Source organism: Podospora pseudoanserina, chromosome 5 (genome assembly GCF_035222485.1).
Source record: "Podospora pseudoanserina strain CBS 124.78 chromosome 5, whole genome shotgun sequence".
Taxonomy (NCBI): Eukaryota; Fungi; Ascomycota; class Sordariomycetes; order Sordariales; family Podosporaceae; genus Podospora; species Podospora pseudoanserina.
The window spans coordinates 140517-165313 of record NC_085924.1 but is presented as its reverse complement, the minus strand read 5'-3'; the positions used below and the strand labels follow the sequence as shown (position 1 = coordinate 165313).

The 24797-nt window shown below is 53.3% G+C and overlaps 11 protein-coding genes across 11 annotated transcripts; 3 read left to right on the top strand and 8 right to left on the bottom strand.

Annotated features, from left to right (window-relative positions):
- Nucleotide 1: 1 nt before the first annotated feature.
- Nucleotides 2-1561, bottom strand: QC764_502630 (uncharacterized protein). Its single transcript, XM_062947525.1, has 3 exons — nt 1265-1561; nt 571-1184; nt 2-493 (listed from the first exon to the last, which is right to left on the bottom strand). Exons 1-3 carry the CDS (start codon nt 1389-1391, stop codon nt 155-157), a joined length of 1080 nt encoding a protein of 359 aa, XP_062798415.1. The 5' UTR covers nt 1392-1561; the 3' UTR covers nt 2-154.
- Nucleotides 1562-1631: 70 nt separating this feature from the next.
- QC764_502640 (uncharacterized protein) lies at nt 1632-2636 on the top strand (the record flags this gene model as incomplete). The annotated part of the gene is made up of 2 exons (XM_062947526.1): nt 1632-1988; nt 2051-2636. The coding sequence occupies exons 1-2, from the start codon at nt 1765-1767 to the stop codon at nt 2634-2636; spliced, it is 810 nt and encodes a 269-aa protein (XP_062798414.1). The 5' UTR covers nt 1632-1764.
- Nucleotides 2637-3060: 424 nt separating this feature from the next.
- On the top strand, nt 3061-4318 carry QC764_502650 (uncharacterized protein; the record flags this gene model as incomplete). The annotated part of the gene is made up of 4 exons (XM_062947527.1): nt 3061-3167; nt 3240-3593; nt 3657-4000; nt 4062-4318. 4 exons carry the CDS (start codon nt 3061-3063, stop codon nt 4316-4318), a joined length of 1062 nt encoding a protein of 353 aa, XP_062798413.1.
- Nucleotides 4319-4377: 59 nt separating this feature from the next.
- Nucleotides 4378-6998, bottom strand: QC764_502660 (uncharacterized protein). Its single transcript, XM_062947528.1, is given in 7 exon segments — nt 4378-4517; nt 4580-4642; nt 4705-5682; nt 5749-5846; nt 5928-6026; nt 6104-6438; nt 6454-6998. The coding sequence occupies 6 exon segments, from the start codon at nt 6345-6347 to the stop codon at nt 4464-4466; spliced, it is 1536 nt and encodes a 511-aa protein (XP_062798412.1). The 5' UTR covers nt 6348-6438; nt 6454-6998; the 3' UTR covers nt 4378-4463.
- A 203-nt stretch (nt 6999-7201) lies between these two features.
- On the top strand, nt 7202-8955 carry QC764_502670 (uncharacterized protein; the record flags this gene model as incomplete). Its single annotated transcript, XM_062947529.1, has 6 exons — nt 7202-7414; nt 7477-7618; nt 7672-7694; nt 7771-7789; nt 7846-7965; nt 8031-8955. The coding sequence occupies 6 exons, from the start codon at nt 7202-7204 to the stop codon at nt 8678-8680; spliced, it is 1167 nt and encodes a 388-aa protein (XP_062798411.1). The 3' UTR covers nt 8681-8955.
- Nucleotides 8952-12638, bottom strand: QC764_502680 (uncharacterized protein; the record flags this gene model as incomplete). Its single annotated transcript, XM_062947530.1, has 3 exons — nt 8952-10090; nt 10147-12331; nt 12406-12638. The coding sequence occupies 3 exons, from the start codon at nt 12636-12638 to the stop codon at nt 9329-9331; spliced, it is 3180 nt and encodes a 1059-aa protein (XP_062798410.1). The 3' UTR covers nt 8952-9328.
- Nucleotides 12639-13757: 1119 nt separating this feature from the next.
- OPT6 (oligopeptide transporter 6) lies at nt 13758-16987 on the bottom strand (the record flags this gene model as incomplete). Its single annotated transcript, XM_062947531.1, has 3 exons — nt 15992-16987; nt 15745-15938; nt 13758-15689 (listed from the first exon to the last, which is right to left on the bottom strand). The coding sequence occupies exons 1-3, from the start codon at nt 16548-16550 to the stop codon at nt 13758-13760; spliced, it is 2685 nt and encodes an 894-aa protein (XP_062798409.1). The 5' UTR covers nt 16551-16987.
- Nucleotides 16988-17238: 251 nt separating this feature from the next.
- Nucleotides 17239-18557, bottom strand: QC764_502700 (uncharacterized protein). Its single transcript, XM_062947532.1, has 3 exons — nt 18335-18557; nt 17777-18265; nt 17239-17707 (listed from the first exon to the last, which is right to left on the bottom strand). Exons 1-3 carry the CDS (start codon nt 18413-18415, stop codon nt 17492-17494), a joined length of 786 nt encoding a protein of 261 aa, XP_062798408.1. The 5' UTR covers nt 18416-18557; the 3' UTR covers nt 17239-17491.
- A 762-nt stretch (nt 18558-19319) lies between these two features.
- Nucleotides 19320-19896, bottom strand: QC764_502705 (uncharacterized protein; the record flags this gene model as incomplete). The annotated part of the gene is made up of 2 exons (XM_062947533.1): nt 19320-19552; nt 19599-19896. 2 exons carry the CDS (start codon nt 19894-19896, stop codon nt 19320-19322), a joined length of 531 nt encoding a protein of 176 aa, XP_062798407.1.
- A 1227-nt stretch (nt 19897-21123) lies between these two features.
- QC764_502710 (uncharacterized protein) lies at nt 21124-22796 on the bottom strand (the record flags this gene model as incomplete). Its single annotated transcript, XM_062947534.1, has 4 exons — nt 21124-21242; nt 21306-21986; nt 22059-22292; nt 22370-22796. 4 exons carry the CDS (start codon nt 22794-22796, stop codon nt 21124-21126), a joined length of 1461 nt encoding a protein of 486 aa, XP_062798406.1.
- A 796-nt stretch (nt 22797-23592) lies between these two features.
- On the bottom strand, nt 23593-24726 carry QC764_502720 (uncharacterized protein; the record flags this gene model as incomplete). The annotated part of the gene is made up of 1 exon (XM_062947535.1): nt 23593-24726. The coding sequence occupies one exon, from the start codon at nt 24724-24726 to the stop codon at nt 23593-23595; it is 1134 nt and encodes a 377-aa protein (XP_062798405.1).
- Between the last annotated feature and the right edge of the window lie 71 nt (nt 24727-24797).

Below are 24797 nucleotides of genomic sequence, written 5' to 3'. Positions count from 1 at the left end.
TTCCATTTTGGCTCCTTTTCGGCTCCACATTCTTGCCTTCTTTAACGTCCACGATTCTTTTTTGTATTGTGTCCCATCTTTCTTCTTTTGAGATATTACAGTACTCCAACTATGAATCCGATGACTTACAGCCAGTCAGCTTGATGCCTCAGTTCTAAAGCTCATCATGCCCCTGCTGGTGTAGCTCCTCTCCTCTCCAAGGCTTCACCTTCCCTTGGATAATGTCCACCAGAAATGCTTCCACTACAGCCGCCGAAATGGCTTCCTTTCTAGCATAAGGAAAGACGTCTCCGTTGTTGGGATTCTGCACCGACAAACCTGTCCTACCCTCTTTCAGGCCCATCAATTTGGCTGCGTCGGCGTACTCTTTTGCGTCAATGGTAACAAAGTGAAGATACTCGTCGTATTTCTTGGCCAATGGTCGAATATCGGAGACAAATGCGTCCTTTTTCTGCTGAGAATGGGCGAAGAAGTAAACGATACTTTTCCCTGACTGTTTGACACGTAAGCAGTGATGAGTCAGCTAATCGAACTCATTCGGATTACCTATGGCAACAGCCAGTAACTCACCTGAAAGAAGTCCATTTCGTTTCTTCGGGTCATTTCAGGGATCAGTGGTGTCGAGCAACTGAAGATGAAGTCTTGGAGCGCCCCAGGGCTGGCCACGTCGTTGCTGGTGGCCGACAGACTTGTTTCGTCGACATTGTTGAAACACTCAACAAGTACCTTCGGGAGAGTGTAGTCGGCAATGGCAAAGGAAAATCGATCATGATACTGTTTTGCCAGCTTCGTGAAATCCTCCTTGATTTGTTTCTCACTAGGCCCAAAGTGTCCGATGAATGTGATATCGTCAGATGTCTGAAATGATGGCATGGACTGGTCGTTCACATAAGAGACGACGGGGCGACTCTGTCTCTGTACAAATGACTTGATAGGCTGAGTTTTTCGCGGACCACGATAGGAAGTGTAAGAGCCATCTTGTTTGTAGAGTCGGATCGTCGGACATGATCGGACATTGTACTTTTGGCACAGTTTTGCGTCTTGCGAGCAGTCTATACTAACATAGACATCTTCTTGGTTTTGTTTCTGGAGGGCGGCCCATTCAGGTTCCAAGGCTTGAGCGTGTTCCCTAGAAAAATGGCAGGTATCAATACCAGCAGATGGGTTGATTTCGTTGATTTCTGCTTTTCCTTACTCATCTGGGAGGACAACTAGACATATGTCAGAACGTATGGCAATGAAAAAGCATCGTTGAGCAACTTACATGCAACAAGTGTCCGGTCGCGAGCTTCGAGCGTTGTCTCTAGTTCCTTGCCTTCGAGATGCTCCCATGCCAAGACGCGCTGCAACAACACCGCAAGAGTGTACAACGTCCAGATTGACTCTCTCATGATGGATCATGGACTAATTCTTTTGTCTCATTTTGAGATAACCGGGCCTGTGTTTAAAAACAAAGGAAATTGGGATACGGGATCAAGGCTTCATTTGAGTTGGAGGGCCGACAAGGAGTGTTCTCCACAGGGGTGCATGATATGGGGCACAGATCGACCGCCTGTGACAGAAGAAAGCTTTGCGCAGCATCATGCTGCTGCAAACGCAACACCCGTGTGTTTCATCATGTCAAAACGTCTGCTTGTCATCGGCCCATCTCCGGCACAGCTGTTTTTAGGGGTAGACCCTTTTAAGAGACGTCATTCCCATTTTCATCTGAAAATATCTATTTTCAAGGCTGGATTGAACACCAACCAGACACTTAGTCCCATCATGGCTCTGCTCAAGTCGCTCCTACTTACAGCGCTCAGCGCATCTACTCTCATCGCCACGAGTACATCGAACAATGAAGATGACAGCCACAGGCCCATTGATCTCAACAACTATGTCTGCGAACACCCGCCATACAAAGTGCTCATGGTTTCAAAGTCGCCATTGGTCATCTACATAAAAGACTTCATCACTCCGCCAGAACGTGCTCACCTGTTGAATTTGACGTAAGCGTGTTTACATGTGGCCTATTTGAAGAAAAAAACAGCATAGACTCACCACACCACAGTGAAAAAACCTTCACCCGTTCCGGTGTGACGAGGGGCAACTCCAAAAGCCATCTCTCCGTCCGGACATCACAAAGCACCACTGCACCCCGCGATGCGGTAGTGAGATGCATTGAATCCCGAGCCCTCGCCTTCCAGGGCTACGACACACCCGAGACACACTTGGAACCCCTCCAGCTGGTCAAATACGGCCCATCAGAACGCTACCACTTTCACACCGACTGGTTCACATCCTCTTTCCATACCCAAGGTCTTGGAGGAAACAGGGTCAGCTCTTTCTTCGCCTATGTTCATGTCGCCAACGATACCATGGGTGGCGGAACCAACTTCCCAAGGTTAGACGCCCCTGCGAACGACAAGTGGTGCCAGGAGGGGATCGTAGACTGCGATGAGGAGTGGGAGAACGGGGTGACGTTCCGGCCTGTTGAGGGCAATGCCATTTACTGGGAGAATCTGCTGCCTGATGGGCGGGGTGATGAGAGGACTCTCCATGCTGGGCTGCCTGTGCTTTCGGGAGGAAAGGTGGGAATGAATATTTGGACGAGACAAGAGCCTTTACCTGAGGGAATAAAGGGTGCTGATTTGTGATAGTACTTTGGCATAGAATCATGAAGAAGACGGCATTAACCCGGGTACAGCTAGCACCCCTTTCGCGGCCCGCAGCATCGGCGTTAAATCCCGCCCACAAAATTCGCGGCCGCCAAACTCCGGCGACAGTGGCCAAAATAATCCAATATATGGGGCTATGAGGATGCACTATTTTGTAAGCAAAATTGTTCTAAACTCCCGGTCGAGCCCATGTATGATGCAATGAACCTATAACGGGAAGGACTTCATTGGAAGCCCCGTATGGATTTGATCTAGCTCATAACCTCGACTTCGGTGCTGTGGATGGGTGTTGGAGGTATATAAGGACCAAAAGATCTGCAATCAACACCTACCTTTTTCTGCACCACAGTCTTCAAAACCCTCAATCACCAATCTTAGGCATACAAGCACTTCCTGAAACACCATGTCTTCAGTTACCATTCCTACTCGCAAATTGGGCCGCAACGGCCCTGAGATTCCAGCCATCGGACTCGGCTTGATGGGCCTGAGCATCGCCTATGGAAACCCAGGGTGAGATCCTAAATACCTTACGCACCCCCTTATCACCTCCTTAACTCTGACCTTACAACCTCATCACTGAAGAGACGAATCATCTCGCCTTGCCTTCCTTGACCATGCTTGGTCCATCGGCTGCACAAACTGGGACACGGCCGACGTGTACGGAGACTGCGAAGAACTCCTCGGCAAGTGGTTTTCCCTCCACCCCGAGCGCCGCGAGGACATTTTCCTCGCCTCCAAGTTCGCCCTCGGCGGCCGGACCAATGAGAAAGGGGAGTTCAAGTTTGTGATTGATTCCACCCCCGAGTACGCCCGACAGTCCATCGAGAAGAGCCTGAAGAGGCTCGGCGTGGAGTACCTTGACTTGTATTACATTCACCGCACGGATGGGAAGACGCCCATCGAGAAGACAGCGCAGGCGTTGAAGGAGTTGAAGGAGTAAGCCATCCGCTTTCCACCCACCCCGACATCTCCGAAGCAAGTACTGATAAAGGGAAATAGACAAGGAAAGATCAGGGCAATCGGGATATCAGAATGCTCGTCCAACACCCTCCGCCGGGCTTCCAAGATTGTTCAGATCGACGCTGTTCAGATGGAGTACAACCCCTGGCAGCTTGATATTGAGAACGAGACCGGGACTCATCTGCTGGACACGTGTCGTGAGCTGGGTGTGACGGTCTTTGCTTACTCGCCGCTGGGCAGGGGCTTCCTCACGGGCCAGATCAAGTCTGTCGATGATTTCGCCGCGGATGATTTCCGCCGGCTGGTTCCGAGGTTCAGCCCCGAGAACTTTCCCAAGAACCTTGAGGTCGTCGAGAAACTGGGCGAGATTGCAAAGAGGAAGGGTAGGTTCCCCGTTCTCATTTGATTCGCCCTGTAGAGAAGGACGGCTGACCGCGGAGATAGGCTGTACTACTGGCCAACTGGCACTGGCGTGGCTCATGGCGCAGGGGTCCGACATCATCCCTATCCCAGGGACCAAAAAGGTCAAGTATCTGGAAGAAAACGTGGCGTCCTGTAATGTGACGCTCTCGGACGAGGACGTCAAGGAGATCAGGGCCACCATCGACAACGCCGACGTCAGCGGGGACCGTATTTCTCCGGGCTTTTTTGATGGACTTGCAGCTGATGAGCAGCTCTATCAGGACACCCCTGAGCTATAAGTCAGGAGCTTGGCCCTTTCTTGGAAGTTAACATCTCAGCTCAGTGTTACCTTAGTCGAACACGTAGTCATTGTCAGTTTTATCAATTCGATTTTAACTCGCAATTATCGCCTCGCTATTCAAATACAGTTGAACATATGAGCCACTACTGCCCGCGTCGAGTTACACGCACCCAAAAATCGTCAAACATCCATACGCCCTGTCAAATTTTGTCAGCTCTCAGGGAAGCGATCTAGTTATTTGGTGGCAGGGAAAGCATACGGCGTTGTTAACTCTGGCAGCATTGAAGGGATTGATGACGGACCACTCATATCGTCTCAGCAACTGTTGAGTTGACGTTAGCATCTGGCCATCTTGGATGGGCCAACCTCTGAGAAAGCACGTACCTCGACAAAAATCTTGTTGAACTCCATCAGCGCCACAGTCTTGCCGGGACACTGCCATTTTCCATAATGAAAGACCAGGTCTGCAGTAGCCTTCATTTTTTCCAACTGATCCTCATCCGCTTCCAACCACCTTTCTGGCCTAAATGTTTCGGCATCCTCGCCAAATGTATTCTTGCTGTGGTGAATGGCAAGCGGGGAAGACCCTATTTGGGTTCCACCAGGGATAAACTTGCCGCAGATGACATCGCCACCAGGAGGGACCTGCTTGAAAAAGGCACCACCAGCAGGAGGGAGAATACGGATGGCCTCTCTGATGACCGCCTGGAGGTAAGGAAGCTGCCGCGCTTCGGCATCTTTGATGGGAGAGGAAATGATCCCCTTGGCAACGGCCTCGTCGATTTCTTGCTGGAGCTTCTGGTAAACCGGTGGATGGGTACAAATGTTGAGCATGAAAGCGCGGATGGTGGAGGCAGAGGTGTCGGACCCGGCCACAATCTGCAAGACGGCCTCGCCCTGGGCCTCTTCGAGGTTCAAACCGTGCCGAATAAAAGAACCAAGCATGTCTTGCTGAGGGACGGCATTCGGGGCGAAGCGAGCAGCCACGGCATGGTTGGTCACACCGATAAAGGCACCAAAGCCAATCTTGTCGGTCTCTTTGGGCAGCAGCCATCGAAGAAAGCGAGACTGGATGATGTTGGCTAGTGTAGGAATACTTCCGAGGGTCAACATGGCCGGGATAGATGCCGTGGTGATCTTGATGTAATCGTAAACATCCTCATCCTTTTCGAGATAGCCCAGGGGCTCGCCAAAGGCCAGGTCGCTGATGACATCGAGAGTAAAATACTGGGCTTTTTCACCAAAGTCCATGGGACGATAGTCTTTGGGGGTGGAGATGTACTTTCTCTCAATGAGGTCGATCAGACGAGCAATCTCAGTCTCGATGGTGCTTTCCATGGACAGATTTTCCTTGCCCGAGTACTACCCAACCGCACCGTCAGCATCGGATTGTAGGGGATCTCACGGGCAACACCAGACGGGACATACACCGGCAACCATCTTGTTGCGCAAGGCCGTATGGCCGACCTCATCGCGCATAGAAAACAGATTGTCTCTCGTGGGATTCAAGCGCCAAGCTTCGTACCCTGGCGTGCATCAAAAAAAGCAAATGGGTCAGTTCGTTTCTGTCTGAGCCGCGGGAGAAGAAGAGCTGGGTGAAGTCTTACACGGTCCTCTGGTGTAAGGCGACCTGACGGCCATCATCTTGCGCAACACATCGGGGTCACTGGTGACGAGGTCATTGGGCCCGATACGCACAAGCGGGCCTGTAGGTGATGGTGAGGATGATCAGCAAGTGCTTCCAGGTTGTGGTTGGTGAGGTGGTGAGACGGTTGCAACGCACCGTGTTTGTCGTTGAGCTCTTTGAGCACCTGAGGGAGCGTCCCCTTGATAGACTCGCGGACTTGCCAGTACTTGGAGATGGCGGCCAGCTTGGGCCCGGGAACATGTGAGAGACGGTACCACTGGATGATGGTGGGTAGGACGAACAGCGCCACCACAGCGACAAAGACAGTCGCGGCAGTTGCTCCAGTGGCCTCGAGAGCGCGTGCTATTAGCGCTGCTGCGGGGTGGTTGGTGAGAGCCATAGGTACTGCTGGGTAGGTGGGCTGGGCCGTCTGTTTCCAGCTCTGTTGAACGAAATGCGTTGAGGAGTACAAGGACCAGGCAGTTGGCGGGCAGGACAGGACAGGACAGGGCAGGGCAGGGCAGGGCAGGGCAAGGCAGGCCGAGTTATTAATTTTACCCGGGGAACGGGATTGGAAATGGGAGCAGGTAAGGTAGGTATGAAGGTAGGTAGAGTAATTAATAAGATGGATGGAATGAGGGAATGGGAGAATGAATGCAGATGCACATCAGCAATACTTACCCTCAGTCCACCACCAACAACACCTACTACCTAATCACCAACACACACCTCCCCATCCCCCTCTATCTCTCCCTCTTCCATGGAATGTGCGTCTCCATCTGGACCCCATCCTCACCGCTGGGCACGGAGCACAGACAGGGCCCGGGGATGCTGTTGGCGGCTCTTGTCCCCATTCGGACATTGGGACGGGCAGACTGCACCGGGCAGTTGGTTCATGACCTTTGTGTATCTCCACCCGACAGCGAGACACACGCCTGCAGCACGCTACCAGTGGGTACCAGTCGCTAAACCCCCCCGCTATTGATCAAGCCTGACCCTCGGGTCCTTCCCTCCCCACTGTTCCCTTCCCGCTTCAAGACAAGCGTCGCCCGTCCGAGCAGCCCGTCCTGGAGGCGAAAAAGTGTCTCGGGACACACGCCTGGCCATCAAACACGCCTGGCTTCTTTTCCCGCTGCCAGAGCTGCTCTTCTCTGTGATCTTCCCGACTTCAAGCTCCAGCTTTCCCACCATCTCCATCGTATTTCTGCGTGTTGTGTGCCTGGTGGGGACACCCTTGTACACTTCAACAGCAAAATGGCCAACGATGCGGAGAACAACAAGCTAACAGCAACGGCCCCCGACACAAACCCCGCCACACCTGCCGACGCCGCCCCGACCAGTCCCGCAAAAGAGCCATCATCGGCTTCGAGCCCAACGGCAACCACCTTCCCACCGGCTCGGGACGATGCGCCCGTGAGCACCGCCGCCGTTGTCACCATTGCCGAGGCAGAGGAGCTCCAACCAGATGTAATCCCATCAGGCGCTCGGGGGGGAAGGGGTACGGGATGCTGACGCAACCAACTGCACAGGACTCAGATGAGGTTGACTCCGTTTTTGATGACGGAGATTCCGCCATTGCCAGTCTTCACTCATCCACCACTTCTCTTCGCGACGAATTGATCCTGCAGGTTAAGGAACATGGCAGGCAATACCAGGGTTACCTGGAAGCGAGTGAGTGTGACGTGCATCCGAACCGTCTTGATCGTTCAGCTAACCAAATTCAGAATATGTCCTTCCAATGGACGAGGTAGGATTTGGCCGTCACCAACCAACATGTCTCAAACAAGCAAACACCATAGCTGACTGTGATCTCACACACCTAGCAAGAGCTAGAGCGATTGGGTATGAACATCTTCAGGCCGCAAACCAGGCACTGTTAGCTAACCCAGCTGCGACAGACTTCCAATGTCACTTGGTCTGGCTCACCCTGGACAAGCAGCACAGCACTGCCCCTATTCAAAACATTCAACGGGCCCTGGATGTGGGATGTGGCACAGGCATCTGGGCGATAGAGTTCGGTGCGTTTCTTCATGTTGCGTTACGGAGCACACCAGTGTACTGAGTGTACTGACACCATGTTTAGCTGATGAGCATCCCGAAGCAGAGGTGCTCGGCGTTGACCTTGCTCCGGTGCAGCCTCAGTGCGTCCCCCCAAACCTCATCTTTGAAGTCGACGACCTCGAGCAACCGTGGAACTTCACCCAGCGCTTCGACTACATCCACTGCCAGCTCATGATCGGCGCCTTCCAGGACTGGCCCAAATTCTTCCGCCAGTCTCGCGAGTTCCTTGCCGGCCCCAACAGCTACACCGAGGTTCACGACATCGACTTCTTCATCCGCTGCGACGACGGCACCCTCCCTCCCGACTCACCCCTGGCGAAGTGGCACGAGCTGATGCACGATGCCGCCAACAAAGCTGGGTTTCCCCTGGACGCCATCAACAGAGTGCCGGACATGATGGCCGAGGCAGGGTACGTGGACATCGTGGCCAGGCAGGTCAAGTGGCCGATCAACACATGGCCTAGAGATCCAAAGCACAAGGAGCTGGGGAAGTGGGCCCACGAGAATTTCAGCTGGGGGTGTGAGAGCATGAGCTTGGCTCTGTTTACCAGGGTGCTTAGATGGTCGGCGGATGAGGTGAGGATCTTTATGGCCTCGGTCAGAAAAGATTTGAGGGATAGGAGGTTGCACGCTTATTGGAATTTCTGGGTCGTGTACGGACGGAGGGGTTAGCGCTGTGTTTGCAGGCTGGATTGTTGGATGTCGATGGTTGAACACCATGGGGCTGGGACTGTCAAGTGAGCATCAAAAATTCCGGAGTGAATTGCTGTTTTCATTGTTCTATACCACCTTGTACTTGTTTGGAGTTTCTGTGCTGGGATTTGAGTGGTCAATCTCTACCTACCGTAGATACGGGTAGTGTACTGCTAGTAGATCTTTTGAATTGAGCGTGTAATTGCTATTGGAGATTCTTGGTCACACAGCGTGTGATGGGTATGCAGGCAGACAAGACGCAAGTACGCTCTGACAATGCGTCAGGCAAAGAGTGTGTCCGAGTTAGGCGGTCATGGCTATGTAAAAAGACCAGATTCTGAAGAAAAAAAAATGGAAAAAAAAGTAGACAAAAACTATCGCCACACCTCATTCAAGCCTCTGGCTGCAAACTCAACAAGAGGTGATCCCAAACACAGCCGAAAAGCCACAAACACACTCAGATACATATCTCCGGACTGGTTACCGGGAGAGGCCTCGTGAGATTTTTCCGTCATGATCGTCATCCAACCAACATTTCGTAAATCATCCCGTGCTACCCAACATCATTCAACGTGCATAGGTATACAGCATCAGCAGCCACATACCCCCAACCAACGATAAGTCGCCTCAGGCAGCCTCAACCCCTACCACGGCCTTCTTGTTCCGCACCCCCCCCAATCTCCTCCTCTTTCCAGCCTTCCACGCCTCAACAATCAAGATGTAGGCCGCCACACAAGCAGCCACGATGCCCCACTCCCAAGTGATGGCCTCATGCTTGAACACGGTCCGGTTCACGACGGGGAGGTAGACGAGCGGGAAGCAAATGACGAAGCCAGCGGACACGGCTCCGAACAGGAACTTGTTCTGCCAGATGGTCTTGAACACCGACAACGGACCGGAATACTTTTCTGGGTGCATGTTGAAGAGCGATCGGGTGAAGTGCTTCGACTCCCAAGCAGTGACCAGCAGCAGGAACGTCAAGGTGGCAAAGGTGGTGGCTCTGGCTCTAAAGGCAAGGTCGCAAGCGGGCGAGTAGTCCGAGTTGCACAGCTCGCCCAGACCGTCGGGGCCAGAGACGCCGTAGGCCACCGAGGTGAAGGCTGCGAGACAGAGCCCGCCCATGGCGGTGCCGTAGACGAATTTGTCAATGATGAGCTCCTTGGTGAAGATGCCGACGGCCAGGTCGTGGGGCGGGCGCTGCATGACATCCGGCTGGGCATCTTCCAGGCCGAGGCCGAGGGCCAAGAAGGAAGACGTGACGAGGTTGGCCCAGAGGATTTCCAGCGGCGACAAGGGGAAGACAGAGACGCCCTTGTTGTCTTTGAAGGCGAGACCGATGAGAAGTAGGATGACCTGGGCGATGTTGGAAATGAGTAGATGGAGGAGGAACTGTGGTTACTACCGTCAGCATGTTTCCATTGATGAGAATGAGCAGAGAGAAATACCTTTTGAATATTGTCAAAAAGACGACGGCCTTCCTCCACGGCAGTGACGATACTGGCAAAGTTATCGTCCGTGAGAACCATGTCGGCCGCTTCCTTGGCCACGTCACTGCCGTTCAGACCCATGGCAATGCCAACATCACTGATCTTGAGGGCGGGGGAGTCGTTGACACCATCACCGGTCATGACACAAAAGGCCTTGCGACGATGCATGGCTTCCACCATCCTGACCTTGGTGGTAGGACTGCATCTGGCAAGGACCAGGGGCAAAGAAGGCATGGCGTCGATTTCGGCTTCGGTCAGGGCGTCAAATGCGCTGGCAACCATGATGCTGTTGGGAGATGAAGCCGCCGCAGAAGGGTCCCGAGACAAGATGCCGATCTCGTAGGCGATGGCGGTGGCGGTCTTGACGTGGTCGCCAGTAAGCATGTGGACCGTGATGCCTGCTTCCTTGCACTTGGCCACCGCGGCAGCCGACTCGACACGAGGAGGATCATAGAGACCAGCCAGACCCAAGAAGACGAGATCGCACTCGACCGTGTTTCTCTCGGGGAGACCGTTGTTGCTCTGTTCCGAGCCCTCTTTGGGCCCGACAGAGAAAAGCGAGGCGTCGACGGGTTTCCGAGCGACGCAGAGAACACGGAGACCTAGTGCTGCCAAAGCCTCGGCTCTGGTGACAATCTCGGCCTTGAGCGCGTCCGAGGCGTTCATCAGAGGCAGGATGGCCTCGATGGCACCCTTAGTGTAAGCGTATGCAGAGGCGCTGTCTGCGTCGTCTGAGCCGTCGGCGCGGCAGACGACCGTCATTCTCTTGCACGACGAGTCGAAGGGGTACTCGGCCAACAATCCGTGGCTGCCCCCCGCCGTGAGCTGAGGCTTGCCAGAGTCGAATCTCATGGCAAGAACCTGCAGCGCGATCTCGGTGGGCTCACCGATGGCCGTGTAGGGGCCAGCGGCGTCAGCCTTGGTGACGGCCGAGTTGTTGCACAGGGCGACTGTCTCGAGGAATGAGGTAAGCTGAGCGGGCGTCTTCCTCTCCTTCTCGGAGAGGACCCAGTCAACGTCACCCACGCGGACGTCTCCGCTCGTGGGGTCAAAGGGGTGGTTGGTGTTTTGAATGGTGATCTCGGTGCCGTCAGCCAGCCAGACGCTCTTGGCCACCATCTTGCCCTGCGTCAGTGTGCCCGTCTTGTCCGAGCACACGTTGGTCACTCCGCCCACGGCCTCGAGGGCGGCGAGCTTGCGAATCACTACATTGCCCTTGGCCATGGCACGAGTGCCGAGGGCCGTGGCAATGGTGAGCACAGCAATGAGAGATTCGGGAATGACGGCAACAGCCACGCAGATTCCGTAGATGAGGACCTCATCGTCGATGTTGAACTTGCTGACAGAGAAGACAATGATGGCCAGCATGATGGCGAGACCGAAAAGGAGAAGAGCAAACTTGCTCAGCGTGACCTGGAGAGGGGTGCCGTCGAGGCCGAGGATAACACGCAAGCCGTTCCGGAATTTCGTCCAGATCTTCTTGACCATGCTGCTGTCCTCATCGACAGTCTTGCCCCTGGTGGTCCGAAGGAGCTCGGCAATCTTGCCGACCTCTGTGTTCATGGCCGTGGCAGTAACAAGACCCATGGCGCGGCCGCGGGTGACAGTGCTGGCCGAGTACACCATGTTGGTGCGGTCACCAAGAGGAACATCACGGTCCTTGAGGATGAGCTCGGCATGCTTGCTGACGGGGAGAGATTCGCCCGTCAGCAGTGCCTCATCGGTGGACAAGTTGATGCTGCTTACGAGGCGCAGATCTGCCGGGACGACATCTCCAACGCCGAGGCGGACAAGGTCACCGGGAACCAAAAGCTCGGCCTTGATAGACTCGGTCTGGCCGGACCGGACAACCTTGCACGTGGGCGCAGACAAGGCATATAGAGCCTGAATGGTCTGCTCGGCACGATAATCCTGGACAAAGCCAACGACGATGTTCAGCAAAATGACGGCGGCAATGACGCCGCCCTCGATGTGGTCGTCGATGGCAAAGGAGAGGATCATGGTGATGACGAGGACAAGTGTCAAACTATTGGACACCTGTCTTAGGAGAATCGTCCACAGGGATAGCCCCTTAGCACCCTCAACCTTGTTAGGGCCATACTGCTGCAGGCGACGGGCAGCCTCGGTATTGTCGAGTCCATTTCTGGGGGGATGGGTTAGTGGCCTTGAGAGAGGAGAAAAAAGGGGGAAGCACAACACAACAGGAGCTACACATACTGGCTGTCGGTCTCGAGGAGAGAGGTGACATCGGGGACGGTGAGGGTATGAGCCGACTCGGGGGTGAAGCCCGGGAGAGTCGGGGTGCTGTCAGCGGAGACGGTGCCGGCAGTACGGACGGTGCCGGCGAGGGTGGGGGATGACGCCGAAGCGGAAGTGTTTTTGGAACTCTTTAGGCCACGTATAGGAGGTTCCGTCTGGCCCTCGACGTCAAGGTCGTTCTCTGTCCCCATTCAATAAAAGTGATTTCTGGATTGATGTTCCAGCGAAGTGACAATGCACAAGGGAAAGAAGAGAAGAATTCCAGAAGATAAAAGGAAGTCGGGAAGGGGGCGAAGAGCATGGGGTTTATGACAAATGATGCTGGTCCGTTCCAAGACATGCAACTGCACCCTTGCCGGATCTCTCTCAACAAGAAGCAGCACGAGGCAAGGGATCAATGGATCATTGCCCCAGGGGCAATGGGGGATCAGATCTCACGGGGACGGTCCACGGAACACGCTTCTTCCCATGCCATCCACGCCATCCACGCCATTCACGCCACGCCAACAACGAGGAACAAGGCTAACGCCGAGCGCTTGGAACCTGCTTGGGACCGCTGGGACAACGTCGGCCAAGGGCTGGAGAAGGGGGAGCAGCCCAATCACAGACTCCCGAATCACCACGGAGAGTGGGGCACCGTCTTGGCCCTTGTGATTCTCTGCACCGTTCGTGGCTGTGCTCAATGAATGGAAGCTGGTGCCGACCGCCGGACGCACCCTGTTGGTCACTGGTCACCTGCTATCTTTGTTGCTTCATATCAGTTGCTGTCCCTGTTCCGTCGGTATGCACCTAACCGGTATCTCCTGTATCCACCACCCAGGCAGTGTTGTTTTTGCCTCCTGAAGACGAAAAAGAAGACACTGGCTGATTCTCTATGATCTCTGTTGTCATCCACCAGAGGCAACCCATCTATACCATTTGATGAACAACTGGCTGATGATGGGATCAAATCTAGAGTATTTATCCCGTAGCAAACACTTCCTGTCAAGAACGACGCCAAGCCCGTTATCAATCACCGGCCCCGCACCGGCACTCGAGCCGTCTGCCGGGTGGTGACGCGTGGTGACTGTGCTCATTGGCCCCTCTGGTCCAGACCCAACCACACTTATTCTTATTACTGGAGGAAGGCCGACGCGATGTTCCATACGCTCAATGTTACTAATTGAAGCGAAGCTCACGACTACTTACACGCTCATTATGTACGGGATTCCATGTCGGGTTGAAACGTGGACTGTCGCAACTGGAGGCCTCGCCAACTCTTGCCAACAGCCTCACTCTCAACATCAAGATCAGCAGATCTAAAGACTACACTACGGGAACTGGCCCCGCTCCGGTCCAAAGTACCCCTTCTCGGGAATCGGCAGGATCCCCACACTCTTCCCGTCCATGCCGGCGTGGCTGACCCGATTCCCCCACCAATCCAGCTTCACGGGGTGGTATCCCACAGCAAAGAACATGATGAGGGCGCTGATGGCGACGCCTGCCGTCAACGAGGCAGAAAGCACGTAATTGTACTTTTCCCACCATGCCAGCCGGTATTTTGGCAGCAGGTACATGAAAATGAAACTCAGGATGAACCCGGGCGTCTTGTAGCTCAGGTTGGATGGCGCCCAGTGTTGGAATCCGTGGATGATCAACACGGGGTTCAACCACAACAGACTGGCCACGAAAGGAAAGATTGTCCTGTCAAGCTGCGCAAATGTCCTTGGTCTCAGTCTTCCCCGCAGTCTTTCTTTGATGCCCGGCAGGTATTTCGGCCCGTATCCCTGCCCGACCAGAAACACTACCGCGATGCCCGTCCCGATCAAGAAGCACCACTTGAACATCGGATACATGGCACCAAACATCCTCTCGCTGCCCAGCAATCCCCACATCAAGCTGCTGGCATACAGCGGTGCACCGTCAGCAGCACAGGTGAACCTGCTCGGCTGGTCCGGCTCGCACAAGCCCTTCACGTTCTCCATGATGAAGTTTTGGGTCGAAACCGCAACAAAGCAGGTGATGATGATCGTCCCAATCTGGCTCCTAAACACGGCCCTCGGGGGGATCTTGACATAGTGGGCCATCTTTTGATCTTGCACATAGTTGTCTCCGTAACCGGCCAACGCCCAGCTGCCCAAGGTTTGCGCAAACAAGAAAGCATTGGGGTTCCCGGGCAGAAGATACCCCGTCAGCACCTGTATCAGACTCCCAAGCCCCAGGTTGGTCCCCGTGGTGGCCGACAACAAAGATAGCGGGACGGCAAAGATGATGTTGATGCCTATCATGAGGAAAACAAGCCACACAGGTGTCTCCAGTGGATATATCCTCAAGAAAATCACCGACACGACAATGGCCGCCACCAAAATGAAGATGAACCACCAGTCCGGCACCTCGGGGTACCGGCTCATCAGCCTCGAATGGACATCCATCGCCCCTTCATAGTTCCCTTTCCCCCTCCTCAGCCCCTGGTAAAAGTCAACATAGGCCTTGCCCACCGTCGTCCACTGGTTGACCATGATGTACAAGAAATACACTGGGTAAAACGCGAAGTTGGCTCCGACAGTCAGGATGTATCCGGCAGAGTAGAACGGCGGGGAGTAGGCTTGGTACTTCTGCTCGTCGAGCTTGTTGTCTGCTGAGATGACATTCTGCACACGGTACGGTTTCCCATCGTTGGCAAAGGCCGAGCTGGAGTTGATGGGGAGGTAGGCAGAGTGATTCATGTTGTTGTAAAAGATGGCCAGGATGACTGCCGCTCCGAGCCAAGCGGAGCACCATTCAGTTGCTGTGGCGAAGAAAGGGTTGGCGAGGGCGGCAAAGGAAGATGTAGCAATGTTCCAGTCAAAAGTGGTGATTGGGTTAAAGAGACCTAACCCAAGAGATGAGCCAGTCAAAATGGCCAAGGTCAAGTTCTCGGGAGCAATCCAGGTCATCCAGTTGAAGGTGGAGAGGGCTGTGAAAAGATAACCCGGCAGCCAGTAGTAGATCGCCATGGATACCGTGCAGACGTAGAAGAAGTTGTACCGGGATATGGTCCAACCGTGAATGTTCTCTTTGGGCTCTGGCCTGGTCAATGCTCGATTCATGGCAATGGTGGGAAGGATGGTGGGCCAGAGGGCTTTGACAGGATATACTGAGAACCGGCGGAGATATCCTGCAAAGCCCATCCCCATGAGCTGAACGAACAGGGTCAGCATGAGCTGGTAGCCATAGTTGACAAAGCTCTGGCCGTAGAAAATGGGCATCTTCTGGACGAGGATCTGTATTTATCAGCATCATTTTAGAGAGGCGAATATAGAAAAAGAGTCAACGCACCATCCCATACGAGTTGGTGGTGTAAATAGCGATGTTGTAGGTAATCGTCGCAAACATTTGCTCTTTGAACGTCCACGGCCCCGGATTGAGCGAGTGTCTCGTCCCAAACACCGTGAATCCCCAGTCCGGAAGGACATACTCAAGGGCCTTTGCACACGGGTACAAAAGAATCTGAATAACACTCCCACTAAGAGCTGCCCGTGTCTGTCAGCCCCATGTCCTTTGATAAATGAAGGCCAACACGTACTGATGCTCGGAAATCTCGAGTTGAAAAACGTGGCCATAAAGGTCCCAATCACAGCCCACGATATACCCAGAAAGTAAGCCCTAATGGTCTCTACGGGGGTGGAGTCATTGTCAGTCAGTTCAGCCACAGCTCTAACCCCCGGATAGGGGCTGGACCAGCGCATCATGACAGCATCGATTCTGAGATCTCGCTCATAAAAGTCGCCGTACTCTTTCGGGCTCTCTTTCATCAGTCTCTGCATTCTTGTCCGCATGACAGTGGGAAAGTTCCAGTCATCGGCGTGGAAAGTAAGCGATTCGCGGATGATGGCTAGGGCCTCTTCCGTTGACATGGCGTTGATTTTGGAGAGGATGTGCTCGTATTCGCCATTTGGTGCCAATTCCTCGAGCAGAGAGTGCGGGATCTGGTCCGTGATGTTGTCTGGCTCCTGGCCATCGTGTGTTTCCATTTCATAGGGCTTGGCAGGTGTTTTTTCAGGGCCTCGATCGGATGACCTCGTTTCGTGGCTCGAGATGATTCCGATCCCGTCAGGATCGACAGCCTCGGGTTTTCCTGCCATGCTTTCTGTAGTCGAACTCGAGAATTAGGGACAATGGGCTACCAAAACGCTCCTCCACCTTCATTGTACTCGAAGGAGAATCGTTGAAAGGCAGTGGGCTTATCAGACATTGTACGGCCGATATGCAATGCCGCCGAATGCCGGCATCCGGGATACGAGGAGGTCCAGATACTGCCGTGTTTGCTTCTCGGCTATGTGTGTCTGACGTTGCATGATGTCCTCCTCTCCTCCTACGGCAGACCCCCAGGTGATGCAGTCTGCATGGGAGCAACATGAAGTGCGGGGATTGCGAAAATCGAGACGGGAATAGATGACCTGACATTTGGTGGGTTGAGTGAGAAGGGAGCGCAGATCAACCGGCATAATGAGTTTCCTGAATTGGAAGGCAGCAAGCCGATGCCACAACATTGGCGAGCATGCATTGCTAGCTAGGTGGCTCCGTGGAAGGGTAGGTAGGCACTCGCAACTGGATTTGACGGAACTGAAGTGGGAAGCTGTAGCACAGACTGCATAGGTAGGGTGTCTTGTGTTGAACAGCCATTACACGTGAAACTTTAGCGTCTAAACTATCATAAACTGGCCTTCGTAGATGGTCAATAGGCCAGTTTACAAACAGCAAGAATACCTTGAAATATTGATTAAAAGTCTTATAAGAGAAGATACCTAGTGGTAGAAAGGCCTTGAAACATGATCAAAGGCGTGTGAATTACCTGATCTTTTAAGTCCTCAACATGTAACGCAATGTCCACATGTATCTATTCTTATGCATGTTGATATCGCTGCTCCGACTATGTAATCAGATCCATTCAATATTTATGTAACCATGTGTCCATCCAAAAAGCAGCAAGAAATAAGAGGATAAAGGGGGCAAATAGGGGCAAACAGGGGTAGTAACAAAACCGAACCGTCCACAAAGTGGGCCCATCCCCAGGCACACTACCTTATTCTGACTTGGGAACAGCATATAGAGCCCTCAGCTTGCCGTTCCTGTCAACTGATCCAAACTTCCTAAGATCAGTATAAACCCACCAGAACACATTCCGATACAGAAACTTGACAGGGCCCGGTGCAGCAGGCCAGTCCAGCCATATATCGTCCTCGAAGTGGATGTCCAGATTGGCAAAACACCACAACATGCCAGGCATTCCAAGTGCTTTCTATGACCCCCTTTGATTAGCCGCCAGTCGATCGCCAAAGAGAAAGTCGGTATATGAGAAGGCACAAACCATCGAACTCTCCCCTTCCTCCCCCATGATCCTCTCAATCGACTCCGCCATCTTTCTCCCCTCTCCATCCACCTCTCTCAACCTCTGCAACGTAGGGATTTCATCCCGCAGATGCTCAACGAGACTTCTCCCAAATACATCAATCATTTGCACTACCCTCTTACCGTCATACTCCTGTTTATCCGCCAGAACACCATTGATGTAATCTTCCAGATCGTGTAGCCCTTTCTTGAACACGCCGTGTTGATGGACATTCGTCTCCATGATTCCCTCCACCCCCGACAACCTCTCTACCTCTGGAAAGAAATGTGTCTCCTCGCCGTGGTGGTGGACGTGAATCAGGTTGGTGAAAGCCGCAATGTACCGGCAAAAGGGTTTTACGTCGGGAGCTGTGATGTGTGGAGCTTGAAGATAGATGGAATTAAGGCCGCGGATCATGAGATTGTGCGCGTTGGCCATTTCCGAGGCGGCACGGTCGAAGCTGTCCACCTGTACATGCAGTTGAAGTGTGAATAGCGTGTTTCGTTAGGGGTGATCAGATGATGGAGGTGGTCCAACCTTTGCATGCGGGTCTTGTTTCGCTGCAAACACAGGAGTCTGGATAAGGGGGAATGGGTGGTCTGCATAGACTGGTGCCATGGTTGCTTTGTTTTTAGCTGGCGGTGATAGTGAAGAGATTACTGGGCACAGATTCCAAGCCCACAGTGTTGACAAGCACAGTAGCAAAGGTTGATCAATTATATGCCGTTAGACAACAAATCGCTACCTGAGATGGGGAATCGAAGTGTTTTTCTACCTCGATCTTCACAGCAACTTCCACCCCGAGCATCCAAACGCGGGCACCAACGCGATTCGTACAAAGAATTCCGCGCCCCCAGAATGTGAGATGGCGCAGCACCAGCCAGCCACCACATACATCTGAATCAGGGTATCTAGCTCGTAGAAAATCCAGTTTCTACTGGTCCGTCGACGCCACAACAGCCCTAAATCTCTGTCCTGGCATTCTGGGAGCCTAGTCTGGCACTAGTGTTCATGAATTTAACTCTGCATTCATTATCTCCTTGAAAAGTCCAGACCATCTTTGACAGATGTGATCCTGTTCTTTGCGTGGGCCCTGCGTTCCCCCACCTCTGGCCCTTCAAGCTCCACAACAGCACCAGTACCATCCTGACTAGATAGGTAGCCTACGGGAGGTAATTCTCTGATGGGATACAAATTGCTTACTCTCCCTGGTTGTGTAACAGAATGGTATGAAGAATGATCATTGTATTGCTCGGTAAACCCTTCTCTTCTATAACACTGACACAAGTTACCTTACTTACCGATCTATCATCTTCGCTTTGCAGCTTCGTCGTGAGCCAAGGACCCAATTCTACCAGGTACTCTCCCTGAGACCTCTCCATCTTCGCTTCTTGCCCTTCTTCTTATTAGCCTTCCTGCCCTTATTCTTTTTCTTTTCATGGCTGATGATCACTTCCTCACTCTCTGAACCATCATTTGACTCGACATCTAGTCCACCTTTGTCATCCTCCTCCTCTACTTTCTATTCCTCCCCCAATACTTTCCTTTCCTCCTCCAATACTTTCTTCTCTTCCCTTGTCTTCTTTGCCTTCTCCTCTTCTAACTGTTCCGCCACCTTATTTTTCTCCTTTATGAGTTTTATGTACTCCTCCAGCTGAGCCAGCCAATGCTTTTCAGGAGGTACATACCAAAAGGCAACCTCACAGCCGTACATTGCATAGCGACCCAACATCTGCGACAACTCCTTCCAGCAATCTTGATTGCGAACAGGTTCCCACATTTTCGCTTTTCCGTCGCCAACCTTTTTCAGCCCATTTCAGCATAGACTCAGTAGCGTGGTGATGGACGTACTGGGACGTCGTGATGATGATGAGTTTCTCCCAACCATCGATCCACCATTGGGCCATATTGTTGCGGTTCAACGGCATCGCAGGCCCTCCTGACACTTGCGTAGGAAAGCAGCTTTCTTTGACAGGGGGACGTGACTCTAGCGCAGAAATGACACCGATCAGAGCAGCGCCGTCTTCGTCAATAGCCTGGTAGCCATCGAGCTGTTGCGGGACCTTGGCGTCGGTTTTCTTGTCTAGGTTGTACACCATGGAGGCGACGAACGGACATGTTGAGTCCGAGGGTAAGTTCACATGTGTGAAAATGGCCATGTGCTTCGATGATGGAAATGCACGAATCGGTTCTCAAGCTCCTTGGTAGGATGTTTTTTTGTGGGTTGTATCACGAACAGGTCTTCGGGTAGCAGGTTCGGCTCAATCGCGTAGTTGGTACCCTGCCAGACATGACCACTTCCGTCGCAATTGTCATGTTCAGCAGCGGTCACTTTGACGTCGTTGTGCTCGCCGATCATATTGTGTACTGCTTTTATTACAGTCTGTCGACTTGGGATTGTACAAAGGTGTGGGTTTACGTGTTGCAATCGCTTCTCCGGAGAGACTTAGTCGTCCCATCTGTGGGCTTCCTGTTCGTTTTGGTACTTGGGGTCTAGCCCCGGTGGTCGATGGGCTCGATCCGCTGCCCACTTGAGCATGTTTCGAGTAACGTTCTTTCCCAGATATTCCGACTTGGTAATGATGACGATGCGAACCCAGCCCTCAAGAGACCAGTCACGATACCCAAGTGCGGCAAGCACAGCCTCCATCTCAGCTCAATCCTTGGTGCTCTGATGAACCTGGCCATCTGCGCCCGCATCCTCCCAGAAACAGTAGCTAGACCTTGCCAAGTTCGAATGTGTTGAACCGGAAGCCAAGACTCGTCTTGTATGGTTCTGCACCTCCGGAGTTACTATCGAACCCCCAACTTCCCGTGTAGATGGCCATGGTCATGGTATGAACAAAGTCGCTCATGAACGGCCTGGCAAAACAGAAGCGCTGCACATAAACGAGCCCGTTTTCATGGTACACCGGGCGAACCAACCGTGGCTTGAACAATTCTGCAGGTTCCACACCTGCGGGCGGCAGGAAGGAGGTTCCCAGCCATGCCGAAGGGGTCATGGTCACTAGGAAATACACCCGGCCATGGCATATCGAGCGCGATTTGCAACTAGGCGTCTTGGTACAGTTCGATCTCTAAACTCCATGATCACCGGATGCTCGTACGCATTTCGGTGGCCACGTAGGTTCGCATTCATGATCCTATCGTAGCTTTGGAATTTGATGTTTCCCGGTGTTTCCATGACTTTCCCCTGTGTTGGCCGCAGTTGAAGAAGTAGGCGGTTCGAGGTTCAGAGTCCAGGTGCAGAGGACTGTGGGAGAAAACATGTTGCTTTATACATGCTCAGGGTACCTACAACACAATGACCGCAAAAGCTACCTCAGCTAGCATGCGCCGACAACATTCTCGGTATCCCTTGGGGTTTGTCCCACTGTTACTACCCCGTCGCCACAATTATAGTACTGATTCATCCACACAACGTCTGATTGCTGATCAAATACCACTATGTATGCATGTGTCAGCTTTGTAGATATTTTGCTGACTCTAAGAAACGGGCAAGACTCACAATAAGCACCCCTGATGAACGTGTCTCCCAGCACATAGTACGTGCTCCCATAATCCGCCGGCTGCACCCCAAGCATGCACCTGCCCGGGTAGAGCTGGTAGATGAAATCCTTGTACCGCACATTGATCACCATCGCGCCGCTGTTGAACCCAAAGTCCACCGTCCCCGCCACGTCCCTGTACTTGCAGTCTACAAAGTAATTCCCCTGTGTGTCAATCTCGGCGTTGAACTGCTGCCCTATCACCGCCACGAGGTCCTCCCGGATGTAGCTCAACGTCGAGCCTGTGTCGATCAACGTCGGCATGGAAAACCCCTCCCGAGGTGTGTACAGTTTTCCTGCCTCTTTTGGCTTCGTCAACCCGACGCTGGTGACATTGACCCAGTATTGCACCCATCTCGGATCCTGCTCTTTGACCGGAGGCCAAATGGAGACCGGGACCAGCGGCCCGGCAAACTTCCAGCGGTTGACTCCGCCAAAAATAATCTCGCTGAAGCCGTCGCCGTCGCCGCCGAGGCCGAGGCTGAAGATGGGGGCGGATATCATCTTCTGGGAGACCATGAGGTTGAGGACGGAGGGGTAGGGGATGGAATAGGGGTAAGCGTAGCCTAAACCGAGGATGCCGGCGAAGGTGTAGTTGCTGTCGGCTGCTACGGCGAACTGGACTTGGGGGATTTGGAGCACTTTTTAGGGGGTTGTCAGTCTCAAGCATGAAAGTGAGAAGTACCTGTAGAGTTGGGGGAGGTGTGACAGACTTGCAATACTCATCACGTCGCTCCAGTAGCTTCCTCGCACTGCCCCTGTGCCGTAGGTGACGGCAAAGTTGCCACCAATGTGCATGGCGGAGTTTGACTTGGATGGGAAGTAGTTGCCAAACGTCTGGCAGAGGGAATCCGACGCCGACGTGCTGCAGCGGGGGTTGACCCAGAGTTCGTACGAGCCGGTGTCGACGAAGACGCGGACTTTTTGAGGGGGCGTGCCAATGTCCACTATAGAAAGAAGTTTGTGGACTTGTCAGCAGGGGTTGAAATCAGGTGGAAATGGAATTCAAGGGTGGAGCACGAACACTGGATGATGTAGGCAATGCCGCCCAGTTCTTCAAGATTGGACCAGCCCCATCTTCTGTCTGCTGCTCGGCGATGCAAAGTCGGAGACTGCTGGGTTGGTGGGGATCTCGTTATTCTAGTCAGAGTTGGCGTTGGTCTTGTCGATGATGACGCATGAGTAGGTTTGAAGGGTTGATTTGACTTCAAAGATGGGGAGTCATTCTGAGGGTCGGTCGGGGGTCCCCAATGCCAGCCCCTTTTTGACTTTCCCTTACTCTTGAACTTCTGTCTCGACACCGGCATGCGCACATAGCCTGGGTCTCTTGTACGCTTCCCTCCGCCCTTGTCACCATCATCGAGTGAATGTTCATTGCTGAGATTAGGAAGACTGGCTCCATGACTAACTGTAAGAAAAAGAGTGGTGTATATGGCGAAGTGAAGCAACATGGTGCTGGTAAAGTTGTCCCAACTGTTCGACGCTGGGGTTTTCCAGTACCCCGACAACAATGACGCCTACCCTGGAGGTTCGACGTCAACTAGGTGAGAGGTGAAGATCGTAAAATGTCCGCTGCACACGGCCATGCATGCAACGCTACAAGCAGAGGAGGTATCACGGAATCTCAAATGCAACGATGGGCAGGTAAGCTTTGGGTGAAGGGAAGACGAAGTGAACCACCTATAAAGCCATCATATCTTGTGGAAGAACTAGCCCCGCGCTCCAAATTGAGAAGAGAAACTGTCAGCGGGAGCGCTGACTGCATTGTCACTTCTTCCTGCGGTTAGCTGTTTCAGTTCTCAGCTCGTGAATGGTGATCAGTCCAAGATCTGGGGTAAGACGGGAAGAGGTGCTTTTAACCGATCCGGGGTAAGGCAGACATGATCGCGTCGAAGGATCTGCCGCGCCTGTGATATGCTGAGCGGCGGATAAATACCTAGGTACGGATTACACCCGTCACGACTGCCGTGCAGTCTGTTCAGCTCTTTTGCCGGCGCATATTCCAGTTCGCTTAAGACCCAAGAAAACCGGTGGTTTGGTTCAGGTTACCACTCTAGGTTTGTGCATATTGCAGTTGGGCGAAGCAACCACTACTCCATATTGATCTGGAGGACTGGATTCGAGCGAAATCCAACAAATATTTGGGTAGTTGAAGAAATCATGTTGAGTTACCGTCTAGTTCCTCATCTCGGGCTTCGTCAAATGCTGTCATACGACAAGAGGCCGATTAGGACATGGTCATGGATGTCAGAGATCCAAGCTCAACAGCCTACCCCCAATTCTGCTCCTCGTCTCGCAGACCACCAGCGCCTCCCCGTGACCGACTCCCAGAATCCCTGGCCATGAACTCCCCTCCTCGAAAACAGTATCAGCCTCCCGACTCCAGTTGATCACTCCATTCCCCAACCCAACCCCTAACACAGTCTTGATCTTGGCCCCAGAAGGCCATACCCCTTCGTTCCCATCCTCATCTGTCATAAATACCACCGCCACACCCTCCCCACCAGCCAGAGTCCCAATCTGCGGTGCCCCGGCATTTTTACCCTCTCCAGATGGCTTGTACACCTCTTGCCTTGACGCCCAGCTCAGTCCCTCGTCGTACGAAATCACCGCCTCAATGCTAAACCTCCCAGGCCCACACCTTGTGGTCTCCAACACCATCACCAGCGCCTCTTTGCCAGAAACTGCATCCTTCATACCGGCAATTCCCACCATCCCATCTCTCAACCCCTCCTCCCCCGTAATCCTCCTCGGCTCCGACCACGTCTCCCCGCCATCCCCACTAACAACCACCATCGTGTCCTGCCTCTGCCCCTGCTCCGCCTCGGCCGAATAAAACAACTGCACCTCCTCTCGCCTCCCCACAGGAATCCTTACAAACGGCTCCCACACCCCATCCGAGCCCCCTTTCTCCACCGCCTGGCTCAAATACTCCCAAATCCTCCCCCCATCCCGAGATCGACAAACCGTAATCCGGAACCAGGTCGGCTTATTACCATCTTCACCGCTCAAATCATGGTTCCTAAAAGCAGCCAACACAACCCCCGGCTCCAGCTCAGCAAGAAAACAGTTGTCGCAGTCACCGTGGGAGCGTGTGATTTCCCCCACGACTTCGAACGAACGAGCTTGGTCAACGCTGCGTGATACAACCAGGACTCTCTCCCTGTCAGGGCCAAAGGTGGTGTAGCTCTTGAGGAGGGAGCCGTCGGATAGCTGGCACAGACGGGGGTAGGTCCCTTGCGTGGAAGGGGGGAAGTGGTCCTCGGTGGAGATGTGGAGTTGCGGGAGGGGAGGGGGGCGGTCGTCGTTGTTACCAGGGTTGTGGTTATCTGCTTGATTCTTCAGGTCGAAGCCGAGCTTGGAGAGGAGGTACCCGGCCATGTTTGGCAAGGAGGGTGGGGATCGAGATGGAAAAAGGCAAAGGGTGACGACTCGTACGTGGCGGGGGTGAT